This window comes from Lolium rigidum, chromosome 3 (assembly GCF_022539505.1).
Source record: "Lolium rigidum isolate FL_2022 chromosome 3, APGP_CSIRO_Lrig_0.1, whole genome shotgun sequence".
NCBI classification, from domain to species: domain Eukaryota; kingdom Viridiplantae; phylum Streptophyta; class Magnoliopsida; order Poales; family Poaceae; genus Lolium; species Lolium rigidum.
The window spans coordinates 151,291,218-151,309,629 of NC_061510.1; the positions used below are offsets into that span (position 1 = coordinate 151,291,218).

The 18,412-nt window shown below is 45.5% G+C and overlaps 3 protein-coding genes, 5 non-coding genes and 1 pseudogene across 13 annotated transcripts; 1 reads left to right on the forward strand and 8 right to left on the reverse strand.

Moving 5' to 3' along the window:
* Positions 1-3,239: 3,239 nt before the first annotated feature.
* LOC124704981 lies at positions 3,240-3,325 on the reverse strand. The gene has a single exon (XR_007003833.1). It is a non-coding gene; the product is annotated as a small nucleolar RNA Z102/R77 (small nucleolar RNA).
* Positions 3,326-3,533: 208 nt separating this feature from the next.
* On the reverse strand, positions 3,534-3,631 carry LOC124704978. The gene has a single exon (XR_007003831.1). It is a non-coding gene; the product is annotated as a small nucleolar RNA Z101 (small nucleolar RNA).
* Positions 3,632-3,663: 32 nt separating this feature from the next.
* Positions 3,664-3,809, reverse strand: LOC124705061. The gene has a single exon (XR_007003908.1). It is a non-coding gene; the product is annotated as a small nucleolar RNA snoR137 (small nucleolar RNA).
* Positions 3,810-3,887: 78 nt separating this feature from the next.
* Positions 3,888-3,979, reverse strand: LOC124704891 (annotated as a pseudogene).
* A 197-nt stretch (positions 3,980-4,176) lies between these two features.
* Positions 4,177-4,264, reverse strand: LOC124705019. The gene has a single exon (XR_007003869.1). It is a non-coding gene; the product is annotated as a small nucleolar RNA U31b (small nucleolar RNA).
* A 74-nt stretch (positions 4,265-4,338) lies between these two features.
* On the reverse strand, positions 4,339-4,426 carry LOC124705018. Its single transcript, XR_007003868.1, has one exon. It is a non-coding gene; the product is annotated as a small nucleolar RNA U31b (small nucleolar RNA).
* Positions 4,427-5,615: 1,189 nt separating this feature from the next.
* LOC124698428 (transcription termination factor MTEF1, chloroplastic-like) lies at positions 5,616-6,685 on the reverse strand. Its single transcript, XM_047230914.1, has one exon. It carries the CDS (start codon positions 6,681-6,683, stop codon positions 5,724-5,726), a length of 960 nt encoding a protein of 319 aa, XP_047086870.1. The 5' UTR covers positions 6,684-6,685; the 3' UTR covers positions 5,616-5,723.
* A 523-nt stretch (positions 6,686-7,208) lies between these two features.
* LOC124702500 lies at positions 7,209-14,073 on the reverse strand. Its single transcript, XM_047234642.1, has 7 exons — positions 13,978-14,073; positions 11,493-11,739; positions 11,030-11,153; positions 10,332-10,672; positions 8,492-10,211; positions 7,857-8,101; positions 7,209-7,622 (listed from the first exon to the last, which is right to left on the reverse strand). The coding sequence occupies exons 1-7, from the start codon at positions 14,070-14,072 to the stop codon at positions 7,551-7,553; spliced, it is 2,844 nt and encodes a 947-aa protein (XP_047090598.1). The 5' UTR covers position 14,073; the 3' UTR covers positions 7,209-7,550.
* Positions 14,074-14,365: 292 nt separating this feature from the next.
* LOC124702502 (putative ALA-interacting subunit 2) lies at positions 14,366-17,672 on the forward strand. 6 transcript variants are annotated; one of them, XR_007002526.1, is made up of 9 exons: positions 14,366-14,464; positions 15,357-15,418; positions 15,510-15,584; positions 15,682-15,798; positions 16,022-16,092; positions 16,176-16,470; positions 16,631-16,932; positions 17,180-17,260; positions 17,362-17,672. XR_007002526.1 is itself a non-coding variant. In XM_047234645.1 (9 exons), exons 1-8 carry the CDS (start codon positions 14,395-14,397, stop codon positions 17,232-17,234), a joined length of 1,035 nt encoding a protein of 344 aa, XP_047090601.1. In that variant the 5' UTR covers positions 14,366-14,394; the 3' UTR covers positions 17,235-17,260; positions 17,322-17,672. The 6 variants fall into 6 exon arrangements, 5 of the variants coding, with proteins under 5 accessions (XP_047090601.1, XP_047090600.1, XP_047090602.1 ...); XM_047234645.1 differs by having other exon boundaries at positions 16,631-16,920; positions 17,322-17,672; XM_047234644.1 differs by having other exon boundaries at positions 16,631-16,920; positions 17,339-17,672.
* The last annotated feature ends 740 nt before the right edge of the window (positions 17,673-18,412 follow it).

Sequence of the window (18,412 nt, forward strand, 5' to 3'; positions counted from 1 at the left end):
TCGACGGGCGCGGCAAGATGTACCTCCACACCGGCTGGGAGAAGTTCGCGCACTTCCACGACCTCCAAGCCGGTTAAGTCCTCACATTCTCCTACCAAGGCGACGAGAAGATGAGCGTGAAGGTGTTCAACGACATATCCTGCCACCGGCACTACCACGGCGACGACGAAGAGGACGATGACTGAACACGCCAAGTGTTCTTTCTTCGCAGCAAAAATGGCCACGGAGGTTTCTGTATGTTCTCCATGGATTGGGTCATCTTCTAGCTATCATTACCAGCTAGATTTTCCAGTTTAGGTGACTGAGAGTAACTGAGAGTGTTCTTTCTTGGCAGCGAACATACGAAATCTGCGAGGCTAACTCTAGTTAGGCTTCCTCATTTTGCAATTTTTAACTATGTATTAGTGCAAACTATGTTCCAAACTATGTATTAGTTTGTGTAAAACCACGTTCCCAATTATGTATTAGTTTGTGTAAAACCATGTTCCCAATTATGTATTAGTTTGTGTAATATCCTCTATTTAAATGAAAATACAAAAAAAAGTAGTTTAATGTATAAACAAGTTTGGGAACAGAGTTTGGGCGACGCGGCTGGGAAACAACGTCCCCCAAACACGACAAGAAAAAAGTGTCTACCAAACACTCGGTTCGACGCCGTTTGAGGACGCGGCGGGAGATGCTCTAAGACGCCTTTCGAAGAGGCAATCAAGATCTGTTTCTTATGAAGTACGAGGGCGGGGCGCCACAAATGGACGCACCGTTTGGGACCGCGCGGTAAAAGTAAGCCTGCATTCGCCGCGCAAAATTACGCCTTTGCGTCTTGGCGAACGATACGTGGTCGCACCGCGTGACCGCTCACTTCTCCCACATACTTGCCTGGTAGTGGGCATGAAGGCTATTTCGAGCGATCGGTTCGTCGGCCATGTTTCTACATCTGCGCCGCAAACTTCGCCATCGATGGTGTCACCTCGTCTTCGCCATCAATGGTGTCACCTCGTCTTCTGCACGCGCAATAAGCCTGGCTCTTCTACATCTACACCGCAAACTTCGCCATCAATAGTGTCACCTCGTCTTCTGCACGCGCATTAAGCCTGGCCAATGGCGGCTAAATTTCTGCACCACCATCAATGCATCGTGTCCTGACCATCGCCCACACCACCGACAGCTCCGCTCCCACCCTCACCACCGTGAGATGCAGCATCGCCATGGGGAAGAAGCATAACTCCAAGACATCCAGCAGCAGCGTCAAGAAGGAGCAGCCGAACAGGGTGCCTCTCCTCATCGACATGGCACAGCTGATGTACGTAAACTGGATGCCATGTCGATGATAGGGGACGTGCACCTACTTGGCAATGGTTGGTTAAACATATGACTAAACCATATGACTAAATCAAAAATTGATTAAACATATGACTAAGAGCATCTCCAGTCGCGTCCCCAAACCGCTCCCCAAAACGCGCCGGATTGAGCGTTTGGAGGACGTGTTTCGTTCGGACCGCGTTGGGGGACATCGCTCCCCAGTCGCGTCCCCCAAACGCCGCCCTCAAACATTAAAAATACTTTTTTGGCATTTTATTTCAATTTCCATAAACTAATACATAATTGGGAACGTGGTTTACACGAAGACATAGTTTGGAACATGATTTTCCACAAACTAGTACATAGTTTGAACCATGGTGGACACAAATATAAAATATTGCAAAAAAAAACAAAACCTAACTAGGCCGTGCATCGAAGGTTTCGTGTGTTCGCTGCCAAGAAAGAACACTGGAGGGCACCCAGTCACCTAAACTGGAAAATCCAGCGGGAGATGGTGCCCTTGTTGGTTCTACCGAGGAAGAAGAACAGACAGAGACCTCCGTGCACGTATTCGCTGCGAAGAAACAACACTCTTCATCAGTCGTCCTCCTCGTCGGTGCTGTCGACGTGGTAGTCCCGGCGGCAGCACGTCTCGCCGAAAACCTTGATGCTCATGTCCCTGTCGCCGAAGTAGGAGAACAGGAGGATGAAGCCGGTTTTGAGGCTGTGGTGCCGTGCGAATTTCTCCCAGACGATGTTGAGGTACATCTTGCCGCGCGCGTCGTAGATCACGTCGACGATCCACCGGTAGTAGCCGCACGAAGCCTCCCGCAGATGCATCGTGCGCGGGCGGTCGTCGCCGGCGACGTACTCGGCGAAGGAGTCCAGTAGCCTCTGGATGCCGCATGGGTCGCCCTTGAGGACGGGGACGAACTCGAACAGCACGCCCGGCTCCATGTCCATCTCCGACGATGAAACCGTCGGCGAGCGTGCAGCTCTGCCGCGGCCTAGACCACGAGCTCGGCCTCCGCCTCTACCAGTCATGGCGTCGGGTCTTGTTGAGATGGTGGTGGCTAGGATTGGGGAGAGAGGCGCTAGAATGTGTGTGAGAGGGACGATGAGAGACGACCCTTTTTATAGGCCAAAGGGAGGCGGGGGGAGCGGTGGCGCTCATTAACGCCGGCACACAGAGCTAGGCGCGACGAGACACGTCGCTACGGGAAATGCAGCGACACTGCGCGCCAATAACTTCCGTCGTGAGGTAGGCGGTTAGGTTAAAATTTATTGTGTCGCTGACAGGTTGGCACAGCCACTCCCCGCCTCGCTTTTCGGTGTGTCCTGATTCCCCGGTGGGGCAGGGAGCTCGGGGAGCCAGTGTGTCGGGATTCCCCGGTGGAGGAGGGACGGGCTCGGCGAGCCGGACACCATAACGGGATGCGTTGGACAAAATTCGGCTTTGGGGACGCGACTGGAACCATTTTTTGATCCGGCTCGCCCCAAATTTCTTTGGGGACCTCGCAACTGGAGATGCTCTAAACCATCAATAATGAAGGCTGAATTACATAACACAAGCTAGATGTTCACTTTGATCTGACAAAGACACAAATAATTACAGGACAAATTTCTTATAAGCTGTGCTTCTCGGAGTTGGAGAAAAAATAAATGTCGTTTTAACAAATATAGACCAGAATGCCATGACAGCGTTGTACAGTAGACTTTGTCATAACAGCATAGACCAGCAGCGCAGGTTGAGTCAACAAATACATCCATGTCATCTTCGCGTTCTGTAAACCTGAAGAATACTTTTCAAACGGGTAGAACTGAACAAATTCAATTCAGAATCTAAGCCATTCATCACCTCTTCTACGTCTACCATACAGAAACTAACAACCAAGCATCAATAAAAAGACAACAAAACCAAAGTCTTTGAGCTAATACGAAGATGATCAGATTCGGTTCAGTACTAAGGCCATCATATCGGCCAATCAAACCAATAGGGAAATTAATCTCATTCATCATCTCATCTTAAGTCCATTAAATAAAAGACTACATCTGCACCAAGAACATCAACGAGGTTTTTTCCCCAAAATACAAATAGAAATCATACGGTATGTATGGACATCATAGATTCCAACAGCAAAAATATTGCTCATTGTCTCGCCCAAACAAAAGGGAATGCGAAAAAAAAAGTAATCGGAGAAAATATAAAGAACCGAAAACCTATTCAGTAAGGAGGGATGCATCAGATCTCCAAGGTGAAAAAGAGTGTGACATCATTGAAATGCCTCAGACGCAAATTACCCATAAACTCGTGTCTCCTCATATGCATCAACAGAGTATCAAACCACGTTTTTGTATGTTTAAAGTTGTACCAGAAGACAGGTAACACGACACGGTTTGATATAAGTGCCGTGCTGTTTAATGCTGGCCGGTGTTTCCGCTCATCTATGCTTCCCTCTACAGGATGACCAAACTGTTATCATCGGCCATTCTTCCAGATGTGAAGCAACATAAACCAGGAAGTGTCTTTTATTGCAACAGCAATAGAAAAAACAACTTTTTAAGAACAATGAACTATCTAAATAAATGTTTCCTCAGTTCAGGTCTCCAAATTGCTTCCGCACTGCGCAAAGAGCGCATCAGAAGAACGAAAGTATTTAGTTTGATCATCATCGGACAACAGCTAATATTAGATCTAGTAGACACAGAAAAGCAAAATAAAAGACTACTAACTGCACCAGGAACCCGCCGATGAATATCTGAACAAGCAAACGATATGCGAGAAAAATCGAAAAAAAAAAACAATTGAGAAAGAGCATCAGAACATAAGGTTTCTACGAAAATAAAAGGCATGATCGATGGAAGGATTTATGTGCAGAGTCAGATTAGATAACTATGTCAATCAGCACAGGCCCGGCGAACCAGATCCTAAGACTGGGGCGACAAATATGAAATCATCATCCTCGCAACAGGCTTAGAGAAGGAACACATTGTACTAAAAAGGCAATAAAATCACCATAGAGACGACTGCATTGGCCGGAGTCAGATTTAGATAACATGTCAATCAGCACAGGTCCGGCGAACCGGATCCTAAGACTGGGGCGACAAATTCCTATTCATCAATCTCCAAAGCAGTAGGCCGATGAACCAGAAAACGATCGAAAACACGCCGGAAACAGGCAGAATCATTAGAAACGGAGGGCTGGGGAGAGAAATTCGTCCAGAGCAGAAGCTCAAGAAATCAGAAAGCATAAATTCGCTGAAAACCTGTAGAAACAAATCGATTCAAGGCGGCGGCGGTGGAGCTTGCGGCGGTGGATGACGATCAGGGGGCTGCGGCTGTATTTATCAGAAGAACTAGGGTTTGTTTGGATGGGCCTTTTGACGACGTGAAGGTTGAACGGGCCAATTATTGGCTATTCTACTCGATGGGCTGCCAGTTGACACGATTTTACTTTTCTGGCCTTCCGTCTTGTTTAAAGTCGTTTTGTTTTGGGCCAATTATGAATGCTTGCATTTTATGAAGAAAAATAGGAGCAAAAGAAATGGACATTGTGCTTTGAAACTTAATATGAAAAAAGCATATGTCCGACGTGAACATCATCCCTCACCCTTCTTAGCTACTCCCTATTTCATAATTTTTATCCTAGTTTAAATTTCAACAAAATCCACAACAAAAAGTATGGAAGAAAGGGATTGTGATGACAGTGGCCAACGTCCCCCCTCGCAGTCATCGGCGTTTGAGCTTGAGGTCAATTGTGTTTTTTAAGGGTATGAGTGATTCACAGTCACTTGAGAATCTTAGCTATTACTCAAGTGATGATATCAAATCTTAGCACGAATTAGGGAGCAAATTTAACGGTTTGAGACATTATAGTTGGAACTAAAAAAAATCTCAGTTGCAACCCAACTTACAACTCATAAGTGCACGAATCACGATGTCAATCTGATGGTGTAGGACTTGATTCCTTTAAGTTTCGGTCCTGCGGAACAGAGTGTTCATTTTGGTCATGGTATTAAAAAATGGAAGCTAAGTTAATTCAGAATTAGCAAAACCATTTCTTAACTATATAGCAACAACAAAAAACGGATCTCCAATAACCAGAAAGATGATTTCAGTGTGTCATGGCACTATCATCCAAAGTTTGATGCTCAGTCTGATTTACACTTGTTAGTACTCTCCATGACTTTATTTACAGCCCCAACTAATGTCTTGTAAACACTGTACAAAATACGACTACTTGGCAACGTGAGTCATGAGCCGTGGCACCAAACATTGTGACCCTTATGTACAGTGCAAACTGTGGTCGCCACGAACGCCGGTGATCACTACCGTAGCTGCCCGGAGGTGTCAGTGTGCGTGCATGAGCACGGCGGATTGCGCGTTCGCTCAGCTGCCGGCCGGTGATGCCGCGCCTGCTTCATCAGCTCCTTTTGCTCTCGAGCATCTCCCTGAACTCGTCGTCGGTGGCCTTGAGCATGTCCGGCAGCGGCAGGTCGACGCCAGCCTCCACAGCCGCCCGGTGCCGCGGCGCGATCCGCTTCTCGAGGCTGAAGGTGAAGTACTGCGGGAAGGCCTTGACGTCCTCCACGCCGCCGCTCATCTCCTGCACCAGGTACTCGAACTTGGGCCTGAAGTTGCGCTCCACGTTGAAGGTGAAGAGCGCCGGGCAGCGGAGCACCATGGCGACCGCCTCGTCCTTGGACATGCCCAGCTCCGTCCGCAGGTACTCCAGCTTGGGCGCCATGGTGCGCTCCACGCTGGACACCAGGAGGATGGGGTCCTGGAACGCCAGCGCGCGGCTGTCCCGGAAGCCGAGGCGGCGGAGGTAGAAGAGCGCCGGCCGGAGCTGGTCGCGGACGCTGCAGGCGAGCAGGCGCGGGCACTTGACGACGACGCGGCGGTAGGCGTCCTCGGGCACGCCGAGGTCGTCGGTGAGGAAGGCGAAGACGGGGCGGAGGTCGGCGCGGACGCTGGCGGTGAGCACGGAGGGGCACATGCCGAAGACGCGGCCCAGGTCCCTGAAGTGGAGCCCGCGGGACTGGAGGAAGGTCACCACCGCGTGGATGGACTCCGGCGACGCCTCGCGGAGGTCCGGGTTCAGGGACAGCGCGCGGCCGTAGTCCACTCCCATTAGCTCCAGGCTCAGGATCTTGTCCCGCGTCGAAGACGGCAGCTCCGGCAGGTGCAACGACAGCACCTCCGCCGCCGTGGACGCGGTTGTAGTTGGTAACGTGGTCGCCTCCGCCAGGACCGGGCTCGTTGTCGGCTGCACGGTGCTGATCGCAGCCACGGCGGTGGAAGGGAGCTTGGTGGAGGAGGGCAAAGAGTGGGGCTTGGAGACGGGGAGGGTGATGGAGGCGTAGAAGCTGCAGAGCGGCATTGTCACCGGCCGTAGCTAGCTTTGTCTCCCTTCCACCGATTGATTTGGAAGTTTGGAGATTGGAGGGGCGTAGCTGAGGAAGACGATGATGGGGTACACTGAACGAAGTGGCATCTCATCCACTACTCTATCTGATCGTCGGTGATGACCTGGCACTCTGTGTGCTGCTCATTGGGCGGTCAGATTTTGAACCAGAAAGCGACTGCTGTGTGGTTGTCAGCTATAGCGCAAGCAGAAACAAATCCAATAGTGACATTTGTTTCCATCCTCAAAAAATATCAGAGCACAAATAAAATGGAGAATGGCGACATATTTTTTTTTTCATTACTGGAAGTGAATTAAGGACTCTGTAAATTTGAACTAAATTATAGGTAAAATTCTGACATAACCCTGATATTGGAGTGAATTCTGTATTCGGAGGGTCAAAGAGTGACTCACTGGAACACAATCACTCTCTGAATTATGTGTCAGGTCATTCCCAAGAGCACAAACATTGGCTCATAAGTTTAACCTGGGGGTGACAAATAATCAACTCACTTGCCAAAATTCTGCAAATGTTCCTTTTGGAACGGGGGGTGACGTTCAGAGTTGAATCAACTCTTCCGGAATAACTGGAACATATATATCAAATTGCCAGATTATGTGCAACCATAGGTGACAACAATCTACAGACTAGCTGGCATGGATTATTAACTGGTTTTCTTCCTCCGGCGCCGAACCTAATTTAGAAAGGGTACATCAGGCAGCAACAGCACTGCATGTTATTAAGCACCCAGATGCCCCAATCTGGATCTTGAACTTGGCCGGATGCTATTCATGTTTGAGAAGAAGGTGAAACTAGCTTGGCTGGGTATGATGGAGCTTTGCTCAACATTTCCCATGGCTTTTGCTAACTGAAGACCTTCTTGCCAGCTTACGGTTAGAAGCTACTTGATCATCCTGCGCCATACACAGACAGAGAGCTCCATAAGGATAGCTTGGTGCACAAGGAAACATACTAGTTGACCTCTGCATTGCGCACTCGTATGTACTTAGGGCCATTCAGATATCACAGCTATGCAGATCATTAAATTGGGTTTTCAAATATGGACCACAACTAGTTCAATATGTCACGGTAAATTCAAAAGAGGCGCGAAGACGAAGAAAATAAAGATGAGCGTGACAAAAGGTTACCATATTTAGCGAGGCCGCAGATTCAGACTGCATTGTTTGGTTTTGACCAAGAGACTGGAATGTATCAAGCGCATCTACTGTTAACTGCCAACCAGAAAGTCCTGAACTGCTTGAGCTGGAACTAGCATCGTAACAGCAAGCTGCTGCAACAGTTCCATTTACCCATGGACAGTAACTTTTGTGATGCTTGATTGGATCAAAATCTGGAAGACCTGGTTCATAGTCATTTTCTCCATTTGTTGCTCCTGAGAAACAAACAATAGAGTATTGATATGAGCAAAAACACATAATTGAGCAGAACAATAATAGAACAAGCACGTTAGTACAAAGAGGAGGCAATAAATAATAGAAACATGTGAGTCGGTATAGGACGACTAGGAATAGGGGATGCCAAAGCCGAACTAACTATTCTGAAAAGGGAAAACTGAAAAGTTAGCTGGCTGCTCCTTGGTCACAAACAGATCATTTTTGAACTTAAAACTTCAAAGAAAGCATGACTAGCAAGTATCTCTAGCAGCCGAATAAACATAGTTTAATAGTAAAACGTAGCATGCAACCACACAAAATAATGCAAATATGGTTAGGAATATCATTTAGGGCTTGTGTCACAGGAAAAAAGGCTTGATGATAATTACCTAACTCATTCTGCGGATCATAGTCTAACCCCATTAACACATCATCTGTAGTCGGTACTTTGCCAGCCTGTGTCACTTCCTCTTTAAACACATCAAAACCGTTATACATCACAGCATTGCAAGACAGGGAAGGATGCATGGTGCTTTCATGACCAATGGCATGTCCTATCTTTTTTCCACTCTCACCAGAATCAGCTTTATTACAACCATAATTTTTTGATCCACTGTCAGCACGCCCTGCTGAACGGAACACTATGTCTTGGCTGTCTCCATGAGGTTCTTCCCGGTCAACTTCTTCAGGTACAAACTCATCCATCGATCCAGGTCCCGGAACTGATTCGCCAGTATGACCCATTGTCTCAGTAAGGTCAGTAATAGGTTCTGCATCGCCTACAACACTCTCAGTTCTTTGCACAGAAACATCAATGCCATGAATTTCAGCCTCGTGACTAGCACCCATGCCAACACTTCCACCACTAATTCCTAAGCTAAGTTGATCCCTTGCAAAAGCAGAAGTCGTGCCTGCATTAAGTACTTCCTCCCCTTCATTTGTACTGCTTCCTCCTATCTCCCTTCCGTCACTTCCAGCAGCAGGCTGTGCACAAGCACTTTGCTGTGCTTGGTTGCTATCGTTGAGATCGAAGGCATCATTCATTTCAACATTCCTGTACCCACTAGATGAAGGCATGTTAATATCAATACCGGCATCTGGATGATACTCAACGCTCTCCATCGAATCTTCATCAGCGCTGCGAATATCCATTGCAATAACAGAAGATGCCCTCATAGAATCTCTAGCAGATGGATGCTCAACAGGACCTAGACCAACAGCTCTAGAGTGACCGAATATACTGGTATCTACATCAGAGTCAATGCAGAGGTTTCTACTAGGTCCCGCTCCAGAACAAGATGGAAGATTGGCGTCAAAAAAGTTGAAGCCACGGGATCTTTTATTCTGGATGTCTGAATCTTGCACGTCATCATCAACTTCTTCACCATCACGATCGATGACAGTTCCTTCTATGCTGTCAGCATGTTGAACCCCGTCTTGTGGCTTGTCAGCAGTGCTCCCACCTTCCTCAAGGTTACGCTTCCGCGAGCTTGGACCCCGAGACTCATATGACGTTGCACGATCACCAACTTCACTTCCAGTGGGCTGTGCAATCATCAGATCTCTTCCCATTCCTCCATTAAAGCCCTCAGATGCAACAGGCACTGCAGAATGAATTGGCGGTAGCCCTCCAGCCATCGTCAGACTCAGGTCTACTCCAGCATTTGAAAGTAATTTCCCCTCATAAGTTGCCACTTCATCACGCCCTTCAGCTTGATCTCTTACCACCCCATCATTAACCCATCCATTGATCCCACTGGCTGCACTAATTCCACGTGTCAGGGTTAACTTTTTGCCTGTTTCTGGTGCATCAATGTTATTTGGACTAAAATGAGGACGTGACACAGATCTGAAGTCCCAGATCCTAACTGTAGCTCCACACAGGCTACAGTCTAATAAAGGGGAGCTCATGCTGCATCCAGAATCTTTGAGGGGCCTTTTGCCTTTTCCTTTATCTTTCTTGGCTGATTCCGAGAATGAACTTTTCTGATGTTCATCTGGTTCATTTGAAAGTGCATTTTTAGCCGAGCGGGTTGAATTTTCTTCACAGTCCTGAACATTTGGAAGCCACCTAGGCTCCCATCCACAAAGGCTTATAAGCTTCTGCGCCTAGAAAGCAAAACAGAAACAACATTTGAATTAAATAAAGCTACACGACCGAAGAATAATACTATAGTACTGCCACAAATGAACATATCGCACACATATACGAGAAACAGAAAAACATACTCGCGAGTAGCCACAAGAGGAACCTTGATGGATGTCAATTCCTGGTGTACTGTCAGCTTTGTAACCAAGTTCCCCAGATAAGAAGGTCATCGATTGGGTTAATAGGCGGTTAATCTGAGCAGCCCTGGTCAACCTCATAGTCTCAATTGCAGATGAAGCAATCACAGGAAGAGAGAGAAACTGTAGAAGTCCATCACAACGATCTTTAAAACCTCCAATAAGCGCTGACTGTGTAAGGTGGAGCTGAACAAGGCTATCAGCACAGCTACTGCCTCTCCAGGGACAACTATTCTTGTGTGATGCATCAAGCTGCTCCGCAAAGGCTTCTCCAGCATTTGCAACTAATATACAACACATAAAGAAAGGTTTCACAGCTGAATAGCATTATGGCACTTGGATATATGTGTTATCTTTGATAGTATGTAATGTTGTCACTTACTTTATCATAACAATGTCAGGTGTTAAACAGCCGGCAAATCAAACTATTAACTATTGTCAAGTGAGAGCATAGCCTATATATATATTTTTTTATCATGAAGGAGCACAAAACTTAACATGATCCATCTCATTTTCAAATACCACTGATACCAAGTCAAATCTATTTAATTAGACTGAAAGCTGACAAAACAGAAAGATGACAAGCATAACAGCTACCTCTCAAACAAATTTCAACAAAAGCATACCAACTGAGAACATACCTTCAGCTGGGGACCAGGATGTCAGCACACTGAATATAAGATGTGCACCGCATGATTCACATTCAATTTTGTCCATATCAACATTCACCCAGCCTCTTTGAGCGCAAGACAAGGAACTAGCAGCCTACAAAAAGTTTAATTTAGGCTTAAATTATGATAACATGAGTAGAAATTTTCTTAAATAGTCCATAATCACATTATAATTTAAACCTAATAAAAACAAAATGCCAATTACAACGAGCAAAGGAAGGAACTGTGGTCTTTATCAAATTCTGTATATCCAAGCTAGCAGTAAGCATAATAAGTGATATCATAGGCAATGTCACCGTGCTTGTACATTTATGTACCACGAGTCCATGAGTATCTCTTATCGCAAAATTAATACAGACACAACATTCACCAGTTGTATCTTGTTAGTTTCAACAATGTTAAATCCCTACAGATAATAAGGAAAATAAATGACCTTCGGCTTAGAATCCCAAGTTGAAGGCTTAAATGTTGCCAGTCGACGAAGTAAATCTCCACGCTCCCATGGTCGACAAGATGGTGCAGAATCCAAAGCAGTTCCAATAGCATCAAAGCTATGAGCAGGCCCATAAGCACGTGGCGCAACATGTGATGAGGAATCAACCCTGGAAGCTTGTTTGCTACCCAACCAATCTATGCTTACTATATTAATTTGCATAGCAGGTGATGAGGCTCCAGCAGAACTGAAAAAGGCAAAAGAGGCTTCAGTGCAAGCAGTGGAACATTATGAGTGTATGACAAGATTGTGAACAAAGTATTCTAGCTAGACTCTAGGTTGCAAAAGGGTGATACTAGAATTAGTTTTTGCTCGAAAGATATATATGCAAATAACTTACATAGCTCTAAGAATTCTAACAAGCACAGCATGAAGACACACGTCCCAGAAACTAACATCTCACAAAAAGGACTAGCATCAAGGCATCACAAGTTCCAATAACATAATAAGGTTCTGCATCATCAAGTTTTAATGGCACTTTGCATCAATCTTTTCAACTTCATGGAGGCACCAAACCATTAGACAGCACAAATCCTAGGGTTTCATAGCCAGGGACAGAACAGCTCACGCAGAAGGTGCTGCAACTAGTTTGTGGTCAGGATGCTCAGGACTCTACTGAAACCCCTGTTCAAGATGGTGGGGCACCTAGTTTGGTGATTTCAGATGTGCGATATGGCTACTTGTGTTTGCTTGCAGTCTCTTTCTTTTGTTAGCCTATGTTCAGCAGGCGGTACTTTTCCAGTAAGGCTGTATGATAGTGCTACCAGGTTTTCGCCTCGTAGTGTGTACTGGTAGTGCGTCGAGAAAAACTACAAACAGTGGTTTCCTGGTAGTGTGTCGAACTCAATTATCTCTCTGCTTGTTTCTGAACTTGTTGGATGTTATTTCGTCATCACAATGGAACGGGTGATCTCGTCCAAAGGACAAAAAAATATGTAGTACTAGAAACATACTCCCTCCCATCTCTTTTAGTCTACATTCTACAAATTTAAAGACCAATTAGCAAGTCATTTAATACTAGTACTTTAATATGTAAACAAGCAATCCAAGCTACATTAAAATTAATGACATCCAATGTAGACTAATATGCAAGATCGGCCCATAGGGCAAGGCAACGGGGCGCCCGCCCTTGGCCCCGAGAGGAAGGGGCCCCGGCTTAGGTAGTAACTTGTACTAGTACTTCTGGCCTTTCCCCTTTGGGCCGAGGTTTCTGGTGTAAATTCAGAAAATTAACTAGACAATCCAAGATGCAAGGGAAGCCCCCTACGGATGTACGGAGCGCTCAAATGCTACTTGATTCTAAGGGCCCTTTCTCGCCAGAAAAAAGAAACAACTAATGGATTCTTATCTTTTTCTCAGTACTGTCTCTACTCGGTCTACGACTCTAGGCGCAGCCAATTGCGAAGGCAACACATTTATATCCCATGGTAACCCAAAAGTTTCACGCTCAGTATATTGTCAGACAAAAAAAAAATCTTTAATACTATCATGGAAAGCAATCTTCAATTTTTACACATACAGTACATTCTTACTATCACGGTACAGAATAGTTTTCTCGTCTTTTGATGGATACAAAGTAGTGTCAGTTTTAAAGGAAAGATATCATCGATCTATGGTACTAGAACATAAATATAAAACATTTTGAGGCGCGCCTATATCTCATTTGACTTAGCTTAATTGCCTCTCAGTTAATTTCACAAATTTTATAATACAGGTCCTAATTGTTTACTGTACTGTAGTTTGTTCATTTAGTTGAAAATGTACCGTTGACTCACTCGAAACTAATTATCCCATAGATTTTACAAATATGTTTATACACACCGAAGAAAATTGTTTAGTGTGGTTGAATAGTTTGTTCATATTGTGCAATCAAAATGTAATGTTTGTTCTCAGAGTTCAAAAAGGTGCAATCTTGTATGTATCTTAAGGTCGGAAAGACGGTATCGACTGAGAACTAAGTAATTCTGAGACGAATGAGAACATTTTGAGTATATCGTGTCAACAAGGTCCCCTCTCGGTGGTTTTGCCCCAAGGGCCCCACATATGTGAGGACTGGCACTGCTAATACGGAACAAAATTTTAGTCTAGGATGTAGACTAAATAAGAACGGAGGGAGTACACAGCTAAACCCCTAATTTTTCACACATTAGATACCCGCCGCTGAATTAAGCCACCAAATACCGTCTGCTTACACCTAAAAATGATCTCTTGTGTATCCCCTAGGAGAGTGGATGGCTGTAGATCATGCCCTACCCTTTCCGCAACATTTACACACACACTCTGCAACCCCGCGAACCCCCACCTACGACCCTATCCTAGTTCTTCGTCCAATCGTGCCAAAACAAACCCAGCTTTCGTTTAGATTCGCCTGACCACCGCTCGGGCGAATCTACCACCGGGAGGAGTGGAGCGACAGAGGGCGTACCTGGCGACCGGGGTGGGCGGCGGCGACGACGACCGTACGACGGCGAACTGCTGCTCGGGCACCGCCCCCGACGAGCTCCTGACCTCCTCCCGCATCTCCGCTCTCGCCTCTCGCTCCTCTCCTCCTGGCCGAATTGGGGAAAAAGAATGAGCTTCAGGACCGCGACGCGCACAGCGGCTTGACGGTGGCTCCATCCGATCTCACGCCGTCAGCTTCACGGCCCGCTCGGCCCAACCCAGAGCCCAAACTGCATGGGCCGGATATGGGCCCAATTGAGGCCCGTATCCTTGGTTACTTTCTTCTGGGTTCTTCCACCTGCTTTCTATTCTTCTTCTTCTCTTCCGGCTCTCGTCCGCAACTCCGATCCCACGGACTCCGGCGAGCGGACGGGAGCTGTGCGGCGAGCTAGTGGGCGTGATGGACGAGGCGAGCACCTCGGCGTCCGGAGGCTCCGCGGGGCGCTCCTTCCCGCCGGCGAGATCGGGAGGTGAGCCGAGTTCTGACCACCACGCCGCGCGCTTCGATTCGGTAGCTCATGAGCTGCGTCAATAGGCTGTTCCGTATGCTAGGATTTGGTAGCTCTCTGTTTTTGCGACAGATCGCTCTTAGCTAGTGACTTGCTTCGACGTGTCACGGCGGTCGCTTAAGTTTGGTACTGCTAGTATTCTCCTTACCTGTTTGCCTGTTCGGTAGTTCGAACGTGATCTGAGGTGTGGGCATGCTATGCTATGTTAGTGTGTTGCATTCTGAGAGCATTTCGCAACGAAGGAAGTTGGGCAGGGCTTCACAATTCTGCAGATGCAATTGCGTTGAGGGATGGAGCTGATGATCTACTTAATCTGCCTTTGCATTGCATGCAAGAGGGTCTGGTCCTGCGCCTGCTGTACTTCGGTTGGAAGATGATCCGCAGCATGAGGATCGAGCTGATAGGGATGGAGGTGCTGGAAGATGAAACAAAATGTCTCCGATGAGCAAAAAAGTCTGGTGAAAAGAAAGGGAAAATGATCTGCAGAAAAGCCTGCTTGGCTCAGTTGCCTGATGGCCCTTTGTGCTCAGAAGGGGTCGATTTACTTTCCCTGTCTTTTTGTTTTCAGTACCTGGATGCTTTTGAGATCGTCGTTGTTTTTTCGTTATCATTCTGGTAATGAAAATCGATCCTTGATGTGGGTCACTTGAAAAAAAAACCTTTAATGTCCTAGAGCCAATCGTTTGAGGAAATGAGATGCAATGTTGATGCACTATTAGCAAGCTTCTTTGTGTCAAAAATTTACTAAATTTGATTAGTAAACTGTGAGAAAGTGAATGTTGTTTATGCATTTACATACGAATTTCTTCCCTGCCTGATGCTATCCAGGTTGACCATGTCGGTTGTCTTGCAGTATTCTATAGATTCACCCAGCAGGATCTTCCAGCTTGGAAACCGGCAATGACACCAGGATGTGTAAGTTGGCACTGACCCTAACCATAGGTTTTGTATCCATGGCATCATGTATTGCTTAGTAACTTACACGGTAGTACTTCCCTTGTTTCAGGTGATAACCATCTTCTTGATCATTGGGATCACTTTCGTACCTATTGGGCTAGTTTGTCTTCAGGCTTCAAACAGTGTAATTGCTTTGTTTCTCTCTGGTCGATGCTGAACTGTCATTGTTTTGGGTATCATGCTAAATGCACACTAGGGTGCTCCCTGTTCTATGTGTGCAGGTTGCAGAAATCGTTCACCGTTATGATATTGATTGCGTACCTAATGCTTACAAAGGAAATAAGCAGGCCTATATCAAAGACAGCTCGATTTCAAAGAAATGTATTCAGAAAGTGCAGGTACTTTGTTATTAGACCTTATTTCTCCTATTTACTTGTTAGCAGACCAGAGTCTATATATTATTTTTTCATGTATAACTGAAAATTCTAAGTTTGGTTTGGGACTTCGAGATTACGTTAGGCACATATTACAGTATTTTTCTAGTCATATCTGTCTAATGTTGCTATTACCTATATTTTACTTCTTTAAAAAAATTCCAGACTTGAGAATGTATATTTGCAGGTTCGGTATCATATGAAAGCTCCAATATATGTCTATTATGAACTAGACAATTTCTACCAGAATCATCGTAGGTAATGATCTATTTACTGGTCAGTGTCTTGAAGAACTCTAGGCTCTCGCTTTCTGAACAAACAAACTTGTTCATTGTGAACAGATATGTCAAAAGTAGAAGCGATAAGCAACTACGCCGTGGCCTCGAACACACTGAAAGCTCATGCAGTCCGATAGAAAGGAGCAATGGCCTTCCAATTGTTCCCTGTGGACTGATTGCCTGGAGCTTGTTCAATGATACTTATGGTTTTACCCGTGGATCAAAGGATATAATGGTTGATAGGAAAAATATTTCATGGAGAAGTGATCGGGAACATAAGTTTGGCAAGGATGTCTATCCTTTCAACTTTCAGAATGGATCCTTGATCGGTGGAGGAAAACTTGACCCTAATGTACCAGTGAGTACTTCTGTATCTCAAGTGGTGTTTTTTGTGACAATTATCTCAAGTTTTGTCGGTTGCCCATTCAATAACCAGTCTTCAGTTTACCATAAGAAGATAAGTTACTGAATTACTAATTTTCTTTCATGTTAGCTAACCGACTGTGTCCTTTTGCCAGCTGAGCAATCAGGAAGATCTTATTGTGTGGATGCGCACAGCTGCCCTTCCCCAATTCCGAAAGCTCTACGGTGTCATTGAAGAGGATATTCAAGCTGATGAAACCATTACCATGCACATAACAAATAATTACAACACCTACACTTTTGGTGGGAAGAAAAGCCTAGTTCTTACAACATCAACCTGGCTGGGTGGCAAGAATGACTTTCTTGGATATGCATATATGATCACTGGTTCCCTGAGCATTTTCTTGTCCATTCTCTTTGCTCTGATTCATGTGAAAGTTCCAAGGTAATCAAGAAGGTGAATATTTTGAATTATCTTGTATGGCCCTTCTTACGTCATGTATATCTCTCTTAGAGTATGTTGTCTGAAGGCGATAAATACTAGCCTGTGATTTTGTTTTCTCATAACAACCTAACTAACACTGCACGTAACAGTGAACAGAAACTCCTTTGGATTGTTTTATTGCAGGCGTATTCAGATATGCAATATACTGTAGTTTGTTGATCAGGTAAATTTTTCCTCTCATAGTTCAATGAATTTGCAGGCCACATGGTGATGCTGCTTATGTATCTTGGAGTAGGAAAAACAGCAATAGCTGATGTTTCTGTCTAGTTGTTTGTGTAAGGTATACGCCTGATTACCCCTTGCAAAACATTCTCTTCCCTCGTTCCTGAGACAACATACAGTTGAGATGATATTCCAGGTACTTTGTCATGCACCTAGCGGGGTAGAACCCCGACCGGAGGTTTCCTTGCCGCACCATGCTCGTGCTTCTGAAGGGTGCTGGTGAAGTAGCAGCTTCAGGTTCCACACTGTTGGAGAACAAAATGCTTGATTACTGCCGTGGGAAGATGTCCGTAATTCATTATCATGTTCGTGGAATTTAGGCTACCGCTCTTATGCGTCCTTCAGGGAAACTATTGTGTCATACATGGATATATATGTAAAACAGCATACCGTGTACATGATGTTGTATTGAGTGTATGTATCTTCAGTTTCACACTTGGAATGAAATCATATGCTACATCTGTGCCACATGTCGGTTAGGATATTGACATTGTTTGATATGTTGACCATTAATTTCCTTAATATTATGCTAGTTCTAAATTTTAAAGACAGCATTATATTTCATGGTGTACCTTGTTGTATTAAGTTTTTCGAGCATCAAAGGGATTTTATTAGCTAGTAAGTATCGTTACATCATCTAACAATACTTGGGATAAGAAACGTGAAAGTACATCATACCAAACAACGGCTGATGATTGTTTAGCAAAACTAGCTAACATTGCTTCACGTGGATGGTGCTCAAGATGATCCAGTTCTGGATAGTTATCTGTAATTATTTCTATGTTGGTAATCAAATCTACTACTCCCACCGTTCCATAATTATTTTCCTCTTACCCTGCTTCGCCCACCATGTTTGATCACATCTCGCATGGACGACACCAACGCCTCGTCCGGTACAACCAGAATCAACCACGACATATGCTGCCTCGGTGCCCAACCGTCTCATCTTGCGGCTGCCTCTTCCCCGATAGTCTCCGGCACTGCACGTCTGCTTGCCTCATGTGACAGCCACACGAGAACAGATGCAACACATGCTAGGCTCGCTGCTTCCTGAAGCTTCATCTTGTCGCAGACGGACGTGACACTCGACGACTCTGGCCTGGTCGTGAACTCGTGATGTATAAGATCGATCAGAAGCTCACATCACAAATGCTCCATCAGGTCAGCGTCCTTTTCAGCTAGCTGCTGGTCGATCGCTTAACGCTTAACT